The sequence below is a fragment of the Gasterosteus aculeatus genome, chromosome 12 (assembly GCF_964276395.1).
Source record: "Gasterosteus aculeatus chromosome 12, fGasAcu3.hap1.1, whole genome shotgun sequence".
In the NCBI taxonomy this organism is placed as follows: Eukaryota; Metazoa; Chordata; class Actinopteri; order Perciformes; family Gasterosteidae; genus Gasterosteus; species Gasterosteus aculeatus.
Genome location: NC_135700.1, coordinates 18,127,318 through 18,142,797, shown reverse-complemented (window position 1 = coordinate 18,142,797; position 15,480 = coordinate 18,127,318). Strand labels below are relative to the sequence as shown.

The following is a 15,480-nucleotide window of genomic DNA, read 5'->3' as shown; positions in this document are numbered from 1 at the left end:
AATCATGGATAAGTTTGAAAGGTGGAATCTGGTGGAAAAACTTTATTCTATAAACATTTAATGTGCTTTCCTGTATGGTTAGACATTAGATTGTGATTAGTTGAGCATACAAATGTCAAGCATCTTTATCAAAACACTAAACATATGGAAGCTTGAGTCCAGTTGGAACACAAACCATTTATGCTAATTAACAAATGGCGTGTAATCACTGGCAGTCCTGGCTGTACACCACCCCAACCTGCTTGCGAATCTCATCCTCCACCTCGGCCAGCAGCAGAGAGTCCTCATGGGACATTACTGCACTCTCCTTAAGCCCTGCATGGTGGAGATCGTACAGTAAGAACATTAACAGTCATGTTGGGTAAATGGCCATTTAAGAGCAGCTGATGCCATCTTGTGTTGAAAGTGTGTATAGCAAGTTGATTTGCCATAACATGCTTGTTTTAGTTACTTTGGGAATGGCACAGGTCATTCTTGCTGAATATTTGATCTGTACCTTTGAGCAAACACTGTCGGACCTCCTCTGCTTCGTAACGCATCCCCGTACTGTTGAGGAAGTTGAGGGGCAGAGACGGGTCTGGCACTGGGTACTGACTCTCCTTCCCGTTCACTACTAATGCTGTGGGGCACCACATATTGGCAGGGATCTAATAAGCATGCAACAGGATATTTTTAGTGACAGCAAGCATACACTTAAAAAGTGCACTGTGGAAATACTGCATCCTTGTCAAACACATTTTACATTACAGGTCATTTAGCGGACGCTTTTATCCAAAGCGACTTATTTTACTAATGTTCCTACATTTATTCACACTTGACATGAGTTCACGAACATTTCCTTTTATATTTTACATGCATTTAATGCAAACTTTTTTTTTTTGCAATGCTTTTATGACCTACCCTGATACTGCCCTTCGTCCCCACAATAATGGCATCATTGGGTAGCTCTACACCTGAAGAGCAAGTAAATACTGCCATCCTGTTCTTGGAGAACTTCATAGTGACAACTACTGTCTCATCCACTCCTGCAATGACAGATGCATGACTCAACTTTGAGGGAAACTCCGTTTTAAATGATGTAACGTATGACTTGCAGTGTGCAGCATATCTTAACTTTTATTGTGCAAGTTAAGCCATAAAAAGGGAGAATTATTTTCAGACTGCTACACTCCTTTGGTTAACAATTGATATATTGTAGAAAATACAACTGGCAAAGGCTTTACAAGCTGCAACTTAAAAGCTCCCATTTATTATTATATGGGGCTGTAGACATGTATAGATGTATTTACATGGCTGAGGTTGTTTTACAACAGTCCTGACACCATCACCCTGTTATGTGTTGAAAGTCAGGTGAAAGCAGGCTTGAGCTGGACAGCTCGGCCACTACAAAAGGCCTTTCAAGGATTCCTAAAGCTCATATCGTGGGAGGTTTTTTTTGGGGGGGGGGGGGGGGGGGAGTAAATCCATGTGCTACTTTTGCAACACCTCCAGATGTTAATGAGGCGACACAAATTCAGAAATCATGTCATTGAGTTGTCTTCACCTGTCTCCATGCAGACCCCCGTGGCCTGGATGCACTCGGGCTTCTCTCCATTGTACACCATGCATATGAACTGCAAGCAGTAGATACCGATGTCCAGCATTGCTCCTCCGCCCAGCTCCTTCTGCATCGACCTCGGCAGGTGTTTCACCGGCACGCCAAACTCCGATCTTACCATCTTCACCTCCCCCACCTCCCCCTGGGCAAGCAGCCGCCTGATCTCCACCGAGGCCGGGAAGAATCGGGTCCAGACGGCCTAAAGCAAAGAGCGGCATGCCCTTTCTACAGTTGTATACCGGTTCCAGTAGTATGTGAAAAAACAAATTGCTGAGTGCATTTGTCACTTAGACAACATGTGATAACCAATAACTGTTTGACATGTGACAGAAAACGGTTTAGCGATTGAAACAAAAGCAACAATGCTGCAATCCTTTTTCTGTTTTCACCGATAAAAGTTTTTGCAAGTAAAAAGTGGAGAACAAGAAATTTGAGCAATCGAGAGTTCGTCCATCCGCACCTCCATGAGGAAGACGTCGTTCCTCTTGGCGGAGGCCAGCATCTCCTTCACCTCCTTGGAGTTCATGGCCAGCGGCTTCTCACACAGCACATTCTTCTTGGCGTTCGTGAGGAGGAGACAAATACTCCGATGGTAGGGGTGGATAGCTCCCACATACACCACATCTGCACACAGAAACAAACAAACCAGATTTTGCTGTAGCAAGAGAGATGGTTCTGTAAAAATCAACAGTACACGAAAAGAAACGCGTCGGCCGACCTAATAAGACCGACCTATATCTGGATCTCTGGCCAGCTCCTCGTAGCTGCCGTATGCCCGGGAGATGCCGTGTTTTTTGGCAAACGTCTGTGCATCTTCTACTTTGCGAGCTGCCACAGCCACAACCTGTAAATACAGTTTTTCACAATGAATGAATGCTCAGAATCAGAATCGGCTTACATGGGATTTGTCTCCGGTTACACGTTGCTCTGTCGTACATCGATATACAAATAAACAACAGAATATAAAGAAAACTGAAGAAAGACATTAAGGACAACGAAACAGAACACAAAAACTAAGCATAAACATATGCTACTAATATAATACTATATAATATACTATATAATACTAATATGTACAATATAAATATGAGGTGCAAGTAGTGCAGATGGAGGTGTCTTGTTAATTGTTTATCAACGCGCTTCTGTTCCCTAGAAATGTACTTGTTTGAGTCTTTTTGGACGTTGTACGTTCTGCATTATTTAATGGTTGTCATGCTGGAACTGTGCTTTTCTTTGTGACACAAGAAATGGAAAAATAGTTGAATTGGCAATTTGTTATTCATAGATTCAATTTGGGTTCAATACATGACTTTCCTTAGATGTGGAACTTTGTTGTTGTTTTCAACATTAGACAAAACTGTACCCCTCTGCTTTTGAACCGGTATTGTCAATATGTTCCTCCTCAACGTCATAATGAATGACGTAACTCATGAGGGGTTAGAGAGTGTAGATGCGCACTTAGTGCGTCACTTACGGTATAAAGAATGCTGCCAACAGAAGTTTACATTGCATTTAATGAATGGTGTGACTGCATTTAGCTCAGCTGCTCGTTGTGACTCTGTAACATTTCATTGGAAGCAGATTGTAACGAAGCTGATAATCCTCGCGAAACGTCTTGCATGTGAAAGCAGCGTTCGTTTCTATCTACTCTCTATATACTCATACCTGGTGGTCCTCGGGAGGAAGAGTTTTCAGCGCTACAGTGAAGTCGTTACTGATCTTCCCCGCGCTACATATTCCCCACCTGGTAGCCATTGTCCAAATTCCGTAAATGTCCCCGCTGCGAGACGACCGAAGGACTACCTTGTCTCTTATCTTCAACGAACTCCCGATCCAGCGGCCGTGTCCTTTCAGAGACTGCATGCGTCACTGCAACGCGACCACTCGTTTTTGTCGGCTCCTTCAAATGCCGCAGACGAATGCAGCCTTCCAGTCTCGGCTTCGGAGGACACCTCTGATGTCTCCTTGGCGGCCCAGAATATAACAGCATGCATTGCGGTGTGATGAGGAATTTAATTTTATTTAAGAAAGAGATAACTGATTTGTGAATAAACTGCTTTATTTCGCGTGCGTGAGGCAGATGTGTGGTGGGCGTGGCCTCACGGGAGCCATGTCAACCCGGAAATAAACATTTGGATACTCGCGAGGCGGTGATTGACATGCGCAGGACATGCGCAGGAGGACACTAGCGAGTACGAGCGTGAATGACAGAGTAGGTAGCGGGTGCGAATGCCTGCTCAAAACACCCACGCCAATAAATGCCTTTCACAACAAAAACTCGGAATCAAACGTCTGATATGCAACATACTGGGGACAACTATGTGGGATTCCTCCAGATCAGGCAGGGGGGGATAACTATTGATGTAATATTCACATATTAAATACATCACATATATCATAATAAGAGGTTACCCGAATAAAGAGATACAAGTAAAAGCATGTTGTTGTCTCGTTTTTTGTGTATTTAAAACCACGACATGAGCGACCAAGGTCACACAACTGAAGCATTTTTTAAACCGCTTCCCTCGCTGCCGGGTTGTCTTTCTCCATCATGAATGAAATTAAATCTTCATTAGCCCAGAATGCATGATGGTATATTCTGGGCCGCAAAGGACTCATCAGGTCAGTCCTCTAAATCGCAAACTGCTATGCAGCCTCTGGAGGAAGGAGCCTCTGGATTGGGACATGGTTTGACATCAACAGTGGCACCTCACTGCCACAAGGTAGAGGCACAGAGTTATTATTGTCTCTGTGAGGTTGAACAGCAATAGTAGTGATAGTGTCACAAATTATACTAATTATAGGAGCCATGTATGTTTATTGTTGGCATGATATTTTATTTTGTTTGGATATATTTCTATTAGTATTTTGAACACTAGGTGGCAGTGATCAGATGCACATGGTTGTAAATAGGTGACAGGAAGTGGAGGACACAGGTAGGGGGAGCACATTCAGTTCTCACCAGACCACAGATCACAGACCGCGAACTGGAGTCCACAGATCGAAATCAACCGGTATGTATCTGTTTATACTATTTACTGCAATAAAACCACGAACCTCAACTGCAATAATTGTCAGAAAGTCTTTGTGTGTCTGCGTAATAACTTCAGTCCTACCTGTGCATGATGGTAAAGATACATTCGTTGGAAAGAAGGCCAAAGGTACAGCAAAGATTGCCAGTACACTAATAGTAAACGTTTTGTGATTTTATCCCTTCCTTTTTTCATGCCCAGACCGAGTGGCTATTTTCATTACAATTATTTTTCAGTTTGACCTTACTGACTATTTTGATTATTCAATTGGTAATGTTCTGTTCCAAGTCAAAAACAGCCCTCTTGGTTCTACATGCATAATTGTTCCATTTAACAGTTTGTCGCTTAATGCTGAAAGGTCCGTATAAATATTCACTATAATAAACAAGTTGTGGCACGAAAAACAATTTACTTTGAATTATTATTTTCTTATTTCTATGTCTACAAATTGAGCATTATTTGCCAACCAAGCGAAACAGTTGACGAAATAGCACTACTGCAAACGGACTCCATCCTGTGTCAGGGAGACACAGTTATTCAGCATGCCTACAGCATGAGGCAAAAGGGTTGAAAAATAAGTATTAAATGGGCCGTGCTCTTCGCTGACTCCAACAGGCCTTCCTCTGTCCTAACCTTGAACAGCAGGCAGTGCGAGCTATTTTTGTGTGGAGAAGATGAGTCTATTTGTACACAACTACAGGGGTCACGCATGATAAAACACTTTGATTCAAATGTGCCACTTGAAGTCCTTTTCTTCTCTCTAGCGGATGATATTTGAAATGAAACAAGGCTTCGACTATCTATCCTTCATTGGATTCATCAATCACACACTACACAGTGACAGCTGAGGATGCCTCTAAAGGCCTAGGACTTGATGACAGGAAATGGCTGGTCTGTTTGTTTACATTGTGATTTATCAGGTTTTAGACATATTTAAACTAACAGTGTCAGTTTTTATCAAGCACTGTATCATAAGGACCTACAAGGTTGGTGGTTCCGGGTTAAACTGTTTAGACAGTTTGGACCTCTGACAGGTCCATTAGATGGAGTAAAAATAACGGGAAGCAAGCAGAAATAAATGCCTTGAATAACATGGTCAGATAATTAGCTGCTTTTGTTTTCAATCGGCGGCCACTCAATATCCACATTTGTCTCAGTGGCGCCGTGTCTGCTCCGTCCCACACTGCCATGAGTGATCGGCTCATACCAAAGACCCAGAGCCTGCCTCCAGCAGCTCCCTCGGTTTCCATTTGATGAGTAGGTGAGTAGGTCTTCGCTGGCTCTCCTGTCTGAACGTATTCACACCGATTTCCCTGATTTTGTCCATGATCCCCGTAAGTAAGACTGCCACAGTCATCCGTTGTCTCTCCTTCCGTCCTGCAGATTAACAGTGTGCGTTTCACAGAGTGTAAAAGGGAAATCTGATTGACTGAAAGTCTCTTTATAACCGTAGTTAAATTGTGCACATATTCACAATGAGGCATAAATTATGTCGTAGCAGGATTCTAAAGATTATGTAAATTCATAACGAGCAAAACAAATTGTGTAGTACTGTATCAACTAGAGGACATGCCAAGGACTGATGAAGGCATTGATTCTGAATGGCGTCGTGGCGCAGGGGTTAGAGAAGGTGTGCTGGGAAGTACAAGGTTGGTGGTTCGATTCCAGGCTGCCCCATGTTCCATGTCGAAGTGTCCCTGAGCAAGACACCTAACCCCTAATTGCTCCCTGGGCAAAAATGTGAAAAAAGTCATGGGTTTAAAGTGTAATGTAAGTCGCTTTGGATAAAAGCGTCTGCCAAATGACCTGTAATGTAATCTGATGAGTGCGTTCATACATTCGTCCAAATCTTCTCAAGGAAAGAGACTGTTTCCCTGATATGCACAATTGTTCTTTCAAATGGGGGTTTCAGCTGCTTTCAAACTGTTTTACCCTTTTTTAAGGACACCTCACTTCTTCTGCCTCATAGCGAAGCACAGTGCTATTGGTGAAATTCAGAGAAAGACTTTGTCTCCTTGTCAATCCACCCTGAGTGTGGGGGGCCAAGGTCAAATAAGTCAAAGGTCAAATAAGTTCAATGCTATTGAAGATTCGCTGGCATGAGATGCAAAAACTTCTGATTTGTGTAACAATTTTCTTATACACTTTTACGATCCACTTGGTGTTCAGTTATTCATACAATGTGGTTAATGATGCAAATCGACCTCCACCTCTGCTGCATGATCGCTGCCCCGAATAGTACCTGAGTAAAGCTGCACCATGTGGCTTGGATTGACTCTGGCCGCACTCCGTTGAACACCATCAGCACAAAACTGCAAGCTGTACACTCACCATTTTACAGCATTACAGCTCCACCCAGTTCCTTCTCCACAGAAGGGGGGGGTTATTTAGCCGAAGTTGGCTTTTACCAGTTTAAGTTCTCCTACCGCGTTCACCGCCAGCAGCCTGCGCACCTCACCGTGCACAGGGGAAACAGCGTGACCAGATGGCCTGATAGGTACACAGCTGAAAACCAACATCACTGCAACAGTAAACAGCTTATCCTGGAGATTCGCCTCAGCAGCAGTTTATTTCCACAGCGATAGGTAAATCGCAACTTTCTCCACCTGCCATGAGTGTTGTGGCAGATGGACTGTTTTCTCGCACTATGAGATGTAAATATTCCAAGGACGTTCAGGGTTTTAATTCCTACAATAATGTCCCTTGCTGCAAATAACTGCACTCCTCTCACTGTAATGTTATGTAAAATGGGTATGATATACATTCTCATCTTGTCCGCAAAGCAAATAATGCAATTTTTGTTTTCCAACATGCTAAATAAAAAATAAATGTAATATGGTTAGTATATTGCGATAGACACTAAAGGGAAAGATGATTATTAACTCTAAACACCCTCATTTTGTTTGGTGTTATCAACAAACCTTCACCTTCTATTACTCTATCCTTCAATACTACCTTCTATCTGGAAGACATCGTTTTCCTCGACTGCGGAGACGAGGTCTTTTACCGGTCCAGAGCTCATATAATTCGGTCCGGCCTTGAGGGAAAGCGGACCGACTCGCCAGTGCGCCGTGTGCAGCCCTTCCAAGTATACAATGTCTATAAGAACACATACTGTATGTTTCAGGCAGAGCTTCAAACAGCGACACCAACAAGACACTATCTCTGCCCATGCAGCTGCTCGCAGCTCTTAACCCACCAATGTCTGTCTTGTTGGCCAGCTCCGCGTAGCTGCCATAAACCTTTGGAATACCATGTGTCTTGGCAACCTCGTTGGCACGCTCCAAGCTCCTCAAATAGCTCTCTTTAGGGCATAGGAGACAACTTGTGAGACAATGGAGATGTAGTGAGCTCGTTTGAGTACCTGATCCTCATGGCCACGCTGGAGTCATGGCTGATCTTCCCCAGAAAGCCCCCGTCGGGTTGCGATGTTGACTTGGGAACGTACAGTTAAAGTGACAGATGAGGGCGGTGCTGCTTTAGTAAAGATCCCGGCTGCTGGCGAGTGGTGACCTTGAGAAAGGTCGCACGTTCAGGGGACGAAACGTACTAAACTGTCATGCCTTACAGCCAGCAGCACTTCGGCGAGAAGGCTACCAAATTAATATGCCGGTGATGCGTCGCCTGCCCTTTGCTGCAGCCCCGAGGTTAGAGGGTATAACACAACACACACACACACACACACACACCGACTGCTGTGAATTCGCTGACATAGGCCGTTCATCTTGGACTCAAGGGGTTAATGCCAGTTGTCTCTCGCGATCTGTAACAGGATTATCGGTGGGATTCAAACAATAGAAAGCAGAGCTTAGTGCGTGCAGGGCGGGGGCTCACCTTGCCCAAAGATCAGCACAGTGGTACAGCCCCTGATTAGGCTGCGATCCTATTTCAGCCACACAGAAGCTAGTTATTAAACATGGGTGTTTTTTTGGGGGGGTATGAATAGATATGCTGCTCATAGTATCCACGGCAGGGAAACTTAACTGGCCAGTGAGCTGAGCCGGGAGGACGATGAAAAAACATCCGTTCGGTTGCCCTTGAGCTGAATATTATCCATTTAAGACAGACGCGGGGTTGTGTAAACTTCCTGCCACTAGAGGACACTGTGTTGTCAGCGGAGTTTACTTTCTCTTTCAAGCTCTGAGGAGTTGGCATTTCTTAATATAAGGAATTACATAAAGGATTGCAAAAATGAGGTGAACTGAGGAGAAGATGAATGCACATTATGTCAGCTTGAGCTCACATTATATGTGTTGAATTGTTTTGGCATCAAGAATAGTAATATTTTTGACAATAATACAACATTCTGAATTCAAACCCATTGGATATTACAGTCATTTTGTAGTACACTCCAGTTATTAACTTGTCCAATAATATAAAGGATGCAGGATGTGATGTTCTCCCTTATTTCCTGCAGGAGCAATATGATAATTGGATTTACATGAGAACATAGTGTCAGCAACTTCCTCATTATGAAAAAAAAAAGGATTTCATCAATGATTCTACATGCTTGTTGCTTGCCTTTTGTATTTCACTTCGAAATGAACACTGGAAGCTGTGTGCCGTTGTCATAACAACAAGGTGCCAGCTGGGCGATTTGTATGCAAATGGTATTGGGGTTGGCGTGATATCCCTGTCTATACCACAGGACCTGGTTGCCATGGGAATGCCCAATTCCTACTTGAGTAATTTGTACTTTTTAAACTTTTTACTCCAGGTTCTCTGGACGGAGTGGTATTTATCTAGCCAAACCACAGCTGCTAAGAAAATAATTAAAAGTGTAAAAGAGGATTTGTAAGATGTTATATTGGTGTGGAGCAATGCATTGGGTTTGTGTGACTTGACTGGCAGACAGGCACACAGGGCAGAGACTCAGGTGGTCAGAGAAGGGTATTCTGCACAGGGCTTGCACAGGGTTGCCCATCATCTGTGCACCGGGACCCCAGCGCTCTCGCTCTCAGCTGAGCCCTGGATTCCTACTTTTCCGCAGGGAGTCAAAGCAAAAGATTTACCGCCGAAAAAATCCCTTCTTTGCATAAACTCAAGGTCATGAATAGAGAAAAAAAAAAAACCTGCAAACTGATCGGCCTTCCAGCTTTTGTGAAGATTTGTTGAGTCACTATCAGATGGTGGTTTGAGGCCGTGGGATGGAGGTATAGACACAAACCTTTAACAAGGCCAGAACGACTGCCCTCCACTCCTTTCACTTCTCACTGTCTGTATTCGATTAAGAATTCATGCATCATCCTTTGTCTCTGTCCGCGTTCAACCAGGACAACCAAGACCGGTCACAGCAGTTTCCTCAGAGACGATGGTCTGTTTTTGTTGTGAGGGTGCTTGATGACAGGAGACGGTTTTGTTTCACACATTGTCCCCTCATTTCATCTGTTCCTATTGCTGTTAAAGATACCTCTTTTTGTTAGAAAAACTCATTTTGAGAAGAAAGAAAGAAACATAAAACACACACAGGATTTGTCTGAGCAAGCTTGTTATTTTATGTTTGAACTCTTTTAGAATTATAATTGTTGAAGATAGAACCGGCCCCATTGTGGCTTTCCCAACCGCAATTACCATGTAACGGCTCCTTATTTCGTCAGCAACTTCAAGTTAACGGGTAGTAAGAAAGGACCAGACGGGGGCATGCTGATCGTATTTTGATTGATGCTGATAAAAAAGCAGAACACATAACAATTAGTGATGTTAAATGTGTGACATTCTCAATAAAAACACATTAACAAAAGGGTTTTCCGCCCTTCTTCCAGCCTTCAGTGTAAGTTATAAGCCATCTTGCTGATTAGTATTTGCTTTTTTTGTGTGGGGGGGGGGTAAAAAGAGTATTACAGCCTTACAGCAGTTTACAGGAGCACATTCCCTCCTTCATCTACGGCTCAAGGTCACTGCAGAGGAAGGGTGTGAGGCGAGACAAGCGCCAGAAGGTGCCATTTTGAGGGGAAGGTTCGGGGCTTGGGGAGGGAGCGGGAGGTGTGCAGAGAGAAGTAATAAGTCATTTTGTCAATACTACAACATGTTCTGATGTGTGGCCCGGGATTATTTTCTTTTTTTTTCCATTAGAAAAAGTGTGATGGAAGGTTACTGAGAGGAGAAAGCAGAAATGGAGCCTTTGAGCCGCCCCGGCTCCTGTGCTGGCCCTTTGAGAGTCCTATCTTTGTCTGCACACACACACACACACACACACACACACACACACACACACACACACACACACACACACACACACACACACACACACACACACTGGGAGGGTGGGGAGCAGGAGCAGGCTGGACCAGAGCAGCCCTTCATCTGGATGTCAGTGCTGATCTGCTGCTGGTGCTGATGCTTTATGTTTATGTCCACTGTTATAGTGAGGATGAAAACACACTGAAGCTGGAGGGAGATGACACATCAGGCCAAATGTGTACATATGTTGATTGTTTATTCCACACGATATTGTGCATTTTGTCCGGCCTAGAACCAAAATGCCCCCTCACATCTGTAATCTTTAAATATACAAGCAAAGCAATACACATTTTGTAATACTCTGACCAAAGTTGCAGACATTAGTACAAGGAGAATGGATTTACCAGGGTGAGTTTTCATGTTAACCAATGTGTTACATCTTATTTTTTTTCTTTAATATTTTCACCCAATGGATCTGAAAGAGCTTTTTCTAACCAAGAGATAAAAGCACTTTGAGAGGACATTTTGCCCCTGTGGTGATTGTGTATTTCTATTTGAGTGCTAAACAAGGTGCCGTTTCCATCAGTCCTGCATCCGTCCAGTGGAACTGGAGTAACTACTATTTGTCTCAATTAAATGCAGCTTGTATCTAGGGGACGTGGGACACACACACACACACACACACACCCCAAAATAAATGGTGTCACCATCCAAATCTAAGGTGATGCCTCCACGTGTCGGCTGACTGAGATCGTGTGAGGCCATGTGGAGCCCATCTCGGAGCCTCAGCTGAGGTCATAATGGAAGCTGTGTAGAGAGCCGAGGCATGGGGGGGCGGGGGGGGGGGTGCAGATACCAACCTCTATCATCAGCCAACAGATAACCTCCATGTTAGTGTAGATCCTGCACCTCCACAGTGCTCTGCGTGTCTTGAGGTGAAGCAGGGATTTTAACATGCACAGAAGGCCGTCGTTGAAAAAACTGTCATGAAACAAGCAGGTCCTTTCAAAAAAGACAACAGGAACCGTGTGTCAATCAAACTGTCGCAGAAGCCAGCAAGGAGGAGAGCGAAAACACCTGTTCCATTGAGAGAAGCCTTCACTACAGTTCTTTGCTCTATTTTCAATAAAGATATTATGACAATACAAACGCCCTCCAGTTCTGATACACTATCAAACAATCGCCTCTGTTTTTCGTCTCAGACACTTTTAAGCCACACGTGGCTGCCAGCAGCTCCTCAGAGGACACTGATTCATTGGATTTGTGTGTCATACTGAGATCCAGAGAATCAGGCTGCCTTCCAGGGGGGTGTAAGCCCGTGTGGTCTATCGTGTTGCAATGTTTTTTCTTGGTGTGATAATGAAATGAAGGCTCACCGCGGTAGACCTGTCCAGGGGTATCACTGTGTTGTATCAGAGTGGTCTTTATTGGCTCATGCCACGTTTTTTTTTAAAGATGTGGATGAATCATAACTATTAATTAATACATTACAATTTACAAACCATTGGTAAAGAATGACGACCATAAAAAAACAGCCAAAACGCTGACCTGGCAACTCAAGCATTGTCATTACTGGCTTGTTACTGATATACAAAGCATTGCCAACACATGCATTACCTAATAATAAACCCACTTCATGAAAGTGTATAAGTCGTGTCTCATAACTCGTGACAAGTTGTACCAACATGATGCAATACAGACAATAAATCTCATTAGAATTTCTAACCGAACTTTACAATTTAACCATTTTAACCCTCATAAACATCTTCTCAGACACCCCTGAGCCCCCCGCTTCTACCACGTGGCAGACAAACTGTTCGCTGAGACCAATGTAGCTGCTTCACTCACCTTCTGATTTCCCACTCCATCAGTGGCCTGTGTCCCCCCTGTTGGCCAGTCACACTGACTCCTCTGCTGGGAGGCGGAAGCCATTAAGCAGCCAACACACTCCGCTGCGTCCCTCCGTTTAATTGCCTGATAGGACTTGTGATATTTTTATCAGCTGTCCTGTGGCGGATTGCTGCCAAGAGGCACGAAATGTGTGTGCGTGTGTGTGTGTGTTTATGCGTCATGCCTCGGTACACCTCTGACAAGAGAGCTGCCTGCTTGCAGCAGGAAACCCGGGGCTTTTGTGCACCTGCATATCAAACTGTGTGACCCGGCCTCTCATCCGCGACACAGCACAGAACATCCATACCTAAATTGGGCTTTGGCTTTTCCGCGTCATCATCATCCTGAGATAATTACCAATGTCTTTAGTTGATTTTTAGTGCACAGTTCTTCCTTCACTGTGGCGATGTCTGGATATTTCCATACAGCTTATGAGCTTAAAACTAACGTTAAACGTTACAGTGAATACATGTGGAGGATATATACCTTATTTTGTGGTTAGTCTTGATCTTTCCTTAACATGAGACCTACCAATAAAATCGATTAGATGTTGCTGGACTTATACCATTAGAAAAACTGAATATATATGACAAAATTAGCTTTGCTGAAATAACAATTAAAGAATCCCAAATACCTCACTCCCTTCCGATCAGTCTATTCTTAAATAAAGATGTATTTGTTCCAAACCAGTAGAAAATCCTTAAAAAGTTTTCCAACTTTTTAACAGGGTTAATAATAATAACTAACTAGTTTGTTTTGGTTAAATTCCCAACTCAAACACAATTAAGTTCCATATACTCAGTCTCTTGAGCTGGTCTACAACTCCCTTATGTTTCTTGTTGACTTGTTCATAAAAAATCAACAATAAAATAAAGAATCATGCAAAAGAAGTCTTAAATATGCACTGGATTGAACACACGTGATATAACTGTTCTAATCAGCACATCAGAACAGAGCATGTATAATAGTCTTTGTGGTTGACATAAAAATCATAAAATATTCAGAGCTTAACTGCCTCCTTTAATCCCAATGGCCGTGCAAGGATTTGAAAGGAAGCAGAGCTGGATGTCGAACAAGACTACCTCTTTCCCCTCCTGGCTGTTTCTCTTTCTCACAAACACACACTGTCACCCACAGTGCACTGAGCACGGCCATCAGCGCACAGGTCCTTCTCTCCCTCCTGCAAAAACCTCACATGCTCTGCCTCTTTCCTACAGTACGGCGTCTCTCCTTCACTACCTCCTCTTTTCACACACAGAACAACCCCCCCACCCCCTTTTCCACACACACACACACACACACAGGCTGACACAGCCAAAGAGGCATAGTCATACACGTAAGAGCAGAAACACAACACAATGCAATTTTCCCAACTCCTCCCTCGTGTTTCTTTATCTCGGTTTTGCTCTGGGGAAGTTGGCACTATGTACTGTATCGGTCTATTGTATCCACTGCTGTGGGTTACACACACACAAACACACACACACAAATGCAATATAAATATAGATCTTGCACATTTTGCAAGTAAAAAAACAAACCTTCGTCAAACACCTGAGGAGGAAACATCAAAGGTACAATGGCTCTGAAGGATCCGCCTATGCTAATGGAAGTGAGTCATCCTTTGCACAAATTAGCATCCTCTTTCTTCATGTCAAGACTATAGCTTCAGACCTACTCCATTGATGGTTCATTTTAGACTCTGGGTGAACCTTGACTATTAGAAAAACAACAGAAGACACCTAAAATGATATGTTTATTTTCAAGTGACAAAAAGGCTGTACCAATCACTACTGTTGTACTTCTGAGGTAAAGGAGGGAGGGAGTCATGTGATTTTATTCTTCAGCCATTAAGTCCACAGAGGGATGAGGTCAGCGTGATTGAATAAATGAGTTACAGGCAGTTTATTGCTCTTACAGTTTTTAAACAATAATCACTTACTTTGGCAAAAACAGCGGGGAACAATAACCTGTCAAGCAATGCAAGGGCGTTAAATACCTCAGATTGTGAGTGCAGTCTGAATAAATTGATATTTACATTTTACTTTAGGTCTGTGTGCCAGTAAGTGAGGTGGGACAATACATTAGCAAGTAACCTAATATCTAGTAGGGAGAGAGTGTACTAATATTTTCATGTCATCAGTGAGATATTACAAGCGTACACTAATCAATAAATGCTTAGAACTACATTATCTATTGTATACATACATTACATGAATATGCCATTTCCCCCAGAGGCCGCAGGCACAGTGGCCGTTGAAAACGTGAGAAAACGTGTGATTGAATGTCCATAAAATACCCTTCATTCATTTTTAGACACACTGATCATCTGCGTTTACCATCTGCGCCGATCACAAGTTACTGGCGACCGCGGACGCACCTGACTCGGGGTTAACAAGCTCACTCGGTCAACCAAACCAAACGGCTGCATTCACAAATGCCTGAATGACTTGCCCACCTCTTTAGGCGAGATGTGACTTAATTCCTTCTGAATTCATATTGGCAAAAGCGTCTTGGTTGATGGTGCAACAAAAGCAGACCAATAGAATGACAGGAATAAAATAAGTTAACATAATAAGATAAAAATATACAAGCAAAATTAAACAATAGAATGGTGCAATGTCAGAGCCTTTTTGCAGCGTCATCTACAAGTGGATCGGGCCTGAGTCATATAGACCATGTGGATATTGTGTGATTTCTTTTTCTCGAGGTCTCCCTTTTCCCACACCTCTAATTCGTAAGTCCCCTCTGCCTCGCTCCTTCCTCACCCGCCCCTCTCTCCCT

The 15,480-nt window shown here is 43.4% G+C and overlaps 1 protein-coding gene and 1 pseudogene across 2 annotated transcripts; both read right to left on the bottom strand.

Annotated features, from left to right (window-relative positions):
- Positions 1-27: 27 nt before the first annotated feature.
- Positions 28-3,723, bottom strand: dhdh.2 (dihydrodiol dehydrogenase, tandem duplicate 2). Of its 2 annotated transcripts, none has more exons than XM_040197575.2 (7): positions 3,263-3,723; positions 2,330-2,441; positions 2,058-2,221; positions 1,544-1,796; positions 901-1,025; positions 497-647; positions 28-315 (listed from the first exon to the last, which is right to left on the bottom strand). In XM_040197575.2, exons 1-7 carry the CDS (start codon positions 3,458-3,460, stop codon positions 206-208), a joined length of 1,113 nt encoding a protein of 370 aa, XP_040053509.2. In that variant the 5' UTR covers positions 3,461-3,723; the 3' UTR covers positions 28-205. The 2 variants fall into 2 exon arrangements, with proteins under 2 accessions (XP_040053509.2, XP_040053517.2); XM_040197583.2 differs by having other exon boundaries at positions 3,401-3,546.
- Positions 3,724-6,710: 2,987 nt separating this feature from the next.
- Positions 6,711-8,353, bottom strand: LOC120808425 (trans-1,2-dihydrobenzene-1,2-diol dehydrogenase-like; annotated as a pseudogene).
- Between the last annotated feature and the right edge of the window lie 7,127 nt (positions 8,354-15,480).